This window comes from Amblyomma maculatum, chromosome 6 (genome assembly GCF_055883805.1).
Source record: "Amblyomma maculatum isolate TAMU_Amacu chromosome 6, ASM5588380v1, whole genome shotgun sequence".
Lineage (NCBI taxonomy): Eukaryota > Metazoa > Arthropoda > Arachnida > Ixodida > Ixodidae > Amblyomma > Amblyomma maculatum.
The window spans coordinates 94,933,569-94,938,043 of NC_139349.1; the positions used below are offsets into that span (position 1 = coordinate 94,933,569).

The 4,475-nt window shown below is 41.4% G+C and overlaps 1 protein-coding gene across 1 annotated transcript in view; it reads left to right on the forward strand.

Annotated features, from left to right (window-relative positions):
• Positions 1-780: 780 nt before the first annotated feature.
• The window catches only part of LOC146186308 (putative cytochrome P450 12c1, mitochondrial), an 11,574-nt gene continuing 7,879 nt past the window's right edge, over positions 781-4,475 (forward strand). Inside the window, exons 1-2 of the mRNA XM_084605655.1 lie at positions 781-979; positions 1,865-2,024. Coding sequence (XP_084461781.1) covers positions 870-979; positions 1,865-2,024 — 270 coding nt within the window. The 5' untranslated portion in view covers positions 781-869. The remainder of the gene's footprint in view (positions 980-1,864; positions 2,025-4,475) is intronic.

Below are 4,475 nucleotides of genomic sequence, written 5' to 3' on the forward strand. Positions count from 1 at the left end.
TCTGTTTGCGTGATAGTACTCTACAGCGCAAGTTTTTTGGCAAGTCGCACGGCTGCGCACTGATTGTTCGGCGGGTCCTGTGACGTCACGAGAGCAAATGACATGGCCAAATTGGCAGGAGCTGCCGACACGAGTAGCTCCTGCGAGATTACATAATGACCTGGAAATCAAACTTGGAACATTAGGTCGCGAGTCTGACAGGCTATCCCTAGGCTTCGCAAGCACGAGCGTGTAGCGTTATTAAATTGGGGATTCAAATCTATGAGGTGGTCTTGCCCATAAGGGGGCGATTCTATGCTTTATTTTGAGGGTACGCATTCGCACTCTATGTAACTAATATGAGCGCGAATATATTAGTAAAAATTCAGAAATTAATTATTAGGAGGCCTCAAAACTATATCGATGAATGCCACGAGCAGATGAATGGTGGTTAAATTAGACGTCTGTTGTTTTAACGTTTCGCCGCTTTAGAGATTCAGTGACAGCCAATGCATTAATTAAAATTGTGTCGGCCACATATGGTCGTAGCATTAACTACATGCTATGCCGATGCCGCAACCTCACGCACAAGCACATACATGTGTCTGGGATTCCCGATGTTTCGCTTATGAGGCTGGGGCATTTTTAACTCCTGCCATTCCATTCAGGCATCCTTAGCACGCGATAGCTTGTAATCCTTCCGTTTAGTAGCACTTCGACTGACAGTAGCAGGTAATCTGTGAACAGCGCTAATTTGCAAATCTGATCACTATCATTCTTCTTTTTTTTTTCTAGGCATCACACTTATATCCCTCGGAGTTCGTCTAGGCTCCCTGAAGTCTGCTTGCTTGCAGCCTTCGGGGGACAGCGCATCTATACTGAAAGACAACATGGTCTCCATGCGATGCTTGCAGGCTTTCAATACGCGCTTCCCGTACTACCGTTATTTTCCAACTTTGAAATGGCGGAGGTTTGAACGTGCCATGGATGACTACACTGTGTAAGAAGGCTGTTTTGTTTTACCTTACGGATCTGCGATTTTTTGTTGCAAACAGCGATTGCGGGGTTTTTTCATTCTGAAGATTTGTGGAAATTTGCTCAGTATATAATAGGAGACGGAGTTCACGCTTCCTTAACGAATCGCTCTGTCTTCGTTTTACATTTTTCTTCAACTGGTTTGATAAAATATTGTATTTTTTTTTAAGAATACCGTGGAACACCCTGCGAAACTAACAGCTACCAACGGCTCGAATACTATTGCGGCCGTCCGCTCTCAAATGGTTTTAGGCTCCTCAAGAATATATAAACAAGTTTTTTTGCTCACGGACGGCGCATATGAAAGCTGCAACGCTTTTTTTTTTTTTTGCATACCTTAAAACATGAATATTCCATCCTGTTAGTGAGTATCGAATCGCTACGAGAGGATATACAAATGACACCAGGAAAAAGATATTCATGTCGAGAAAAAAAGAAAGGACGAAGTAAACCAATATGACCTGGAAACCTTTTGCTTACTAAACTTGCAGCTTTTCTAGCTAGTTGTGCCTTTTAGGTATCGTTATACCACAAAACGACTGCAATTGTTACATTTGTGAAATAACCCGGAAAGGAAAACTAAATTATGGTACTGGTCTCTAAACAAACTTCTTTAACCGTCTCTTCGTGAAGAAAAAAAACAAAAAAAAAAAAAAACGAAGGCCTGAGCTGCGCTCTGAAACTCAAAAATATCAATAAAATGGAGAGTGTTCATTCAAATCTCACTAACTTCTCGAATGCTCTCCGAAATGTCACTGTAGAAACAAAGCCCAAGTAACATATTTTTATTCGTTAGCATAATAAAGTGGTTTTCGATTCTGCCGTAATGCTATACGTTTCACTCTTCCAGGCGCATAACTAGACACGTCATGGAGGCTGCATCCCGTTTTTCATCTAGTAGCAGACGTCAGCCATCTACTATCTTACAGAATTTGCTCTCGGATAAGCAGCTAGCTTGGGCTGACATTGTGCCATTCACGAGGGACCTCATACTTGGTGGCGTTGAAACTGTGAGCATAGTTTTTCTGTCACGACTCCCGAAAACAAAATATCAGTGGGTACCCTGATGATTTCATTATATGAAAGGGTAAGCAGAAGGCGCCGGAAGGATGGTGCTTTGTTACTTGCCAGCTTTGGTGTTTTACGTTGCCTTAAAAATATTGTCAAAAGACATGGGTTTATTTTGGCTGCCTTATATTTCGCTAAGTATCCCCTGCTTTCAGTTTGCTACACCTGCACTCCGGTTAATTTTGGCAGCGTTGGTGAATTTTGTTAGATTGGGTGCTTTAGCGCATCCTGTTTGATCGGTCGATGATGTGCGCCCGTTGACATGATCGCTTTCGCCGTAATTTTCCTTGACTCTGCAGATGCGAATTTTCCACCTCGTTATAGAGCCGGCTCTCACTTAAGACTAAATGCGGATGCCGAAAGCTTCACTCGACCGCCACACAGAGACATACGCTGGAATGTACCTCTAATGACACTCAAATGCTTATTCTGTAAATTCTTCCAAGCTTAGTACACCACTCACCTACATGGAGGTAACCGAGTGGTACGAGTAATAAAAAAAACTCTTCTGCAAAACCTCAGAACTGTCAATATATAGCTGTAGCCATCACCGTTTGCGCTAACTCTAGATTCTCAGCGATCCGAATATTTTTCACCCCCGTAGTTCTTTCCCCGCGCAATACACCCATATACAGTCCCCTGTAGAAGAGTCTAAGTCAAATACTAGTTCTATCTCGCTGTCTGAGGGTGTCCTAACCAACCAGAAAACGAAACACCCATCTCAAACGTTTCTTTCTTCTCCTGTGAACTCGCCGTGTCCAGCTCGTACTCGAACGACCAGGTATCGCTCATCGAGCATCCGCACTGGATAGCCATCGGGGTCCTGTTCAGATGATTCCTTTGTCCGTCCACGAGGGCTATGCCTAACTTAGAAGAACGTTTTTACCATCAGGATCGTAAAATATTAACGACACTTGTGTAGGTATATAATTAACATCGACACGTCTTCACTAATCTTTCGTATTTAATGTACAATTTGACCATTAAGGTTACGCTTTTATAATGGGTACATCCGAATGACGTGGTACTTTAAACCTTCGCATTTCACATAAAGTTGAATTCTGAAAAGTTATAACTAAACGCTTTGAAGCGGCGCATGTGTTATGAGAAATGGTTGAGTAGAGGGCTCCGTATTAAGAGGCGGAAAATGCTGAAAATGTGTTTTGAAAATTTCCTCCAGAATATTAGTACCAAAAGCTGCAGCGACGACATTCACCAACAATGTTCGATATGAACACGGTACGCATGAGAGCTCAGAACTAGACGATATTTGTGCACTGTATTTTTTCACATCTGCTTTTTTTAGACTATACACCTTTCTTTACTGCCACCCACGAATGCCTTTCTTTGGCATAAAAATGCGAGCGACATAGGCTATTTGTTATAGTTGCACGTATTTAAAAGGAATTGATAGACGTTTTGAAAACGTTCGTTTGCGAGCATCTATGTCTTCCAGAAACATGCACATAAACTTACAGAACAGAGTAATCGAGTAAAAGAAATGAATATAAAGGTACTTGAAGTTTCAAACTTCCTCGATGGGGCCACGAAGAAGGGTGAGAAGAATACTGGAAGTCTCCAGTGCGTAAGTGTAATCTACTTTCTGAAGGCTTGTACAACGCTTTATTAAACTTTTCTAAACTATGATAAATCATTTTTGTGCAGAACAACCAATGCAAATGAAACCTCCGATAATTCCACTGTTTGCCCCGTGACATCGCAAAGAAAAGTATTGCAAAAGCATTTTTAGAGCGAGGATACATATGTTTATATCTTTCCTTGAAACGCAATGAAGTGCTAAATCAGAAGGCCGCAAAGTACAGCAATCATTTTGAAACACAGTCTTCCTCCCGCATTAATTTACACCATTTGTTTTTATTTATTGTGCACTCATATCGCATAGCACTCAGAGGTTTTTATAATCGCCTTACATCCAAATAATGGCCGCCATGAGCAGAATCGAATCCCCGACCATGGGATAAGCAGCCGAATGCCAAAGCTACCTTGCGAACTCTTATAGGTATAGCACGCATTTTTGATTAAGTAATAATAAACCAATCAATGCCGAATGACATCTTTCCAGTAAGATTAAAACTAACACCATGAGAATGTTGCGCCGCCTACGCTGTAATGATAACAAAATGGACTTAGCAGCCTATAGGTAGTAATTTAAGGAGAACGCAACAAAATTATTTGCGTTTAGCCTTACAAAGCAATCTTCTGAAACTTCTGTCAAATTATCAGTTATAGTCCGTTGACGAAGGAAATGTAAAATGCGCATTTGCTAGCGCCATGACTTTTTAAATATAGAAAGGAAATTAGGTTGCACTGAAATTGTTCTATTTCGACACTGTTATCGTAGCTGTGCCATAATAATCGCTGGTTACTTCGGC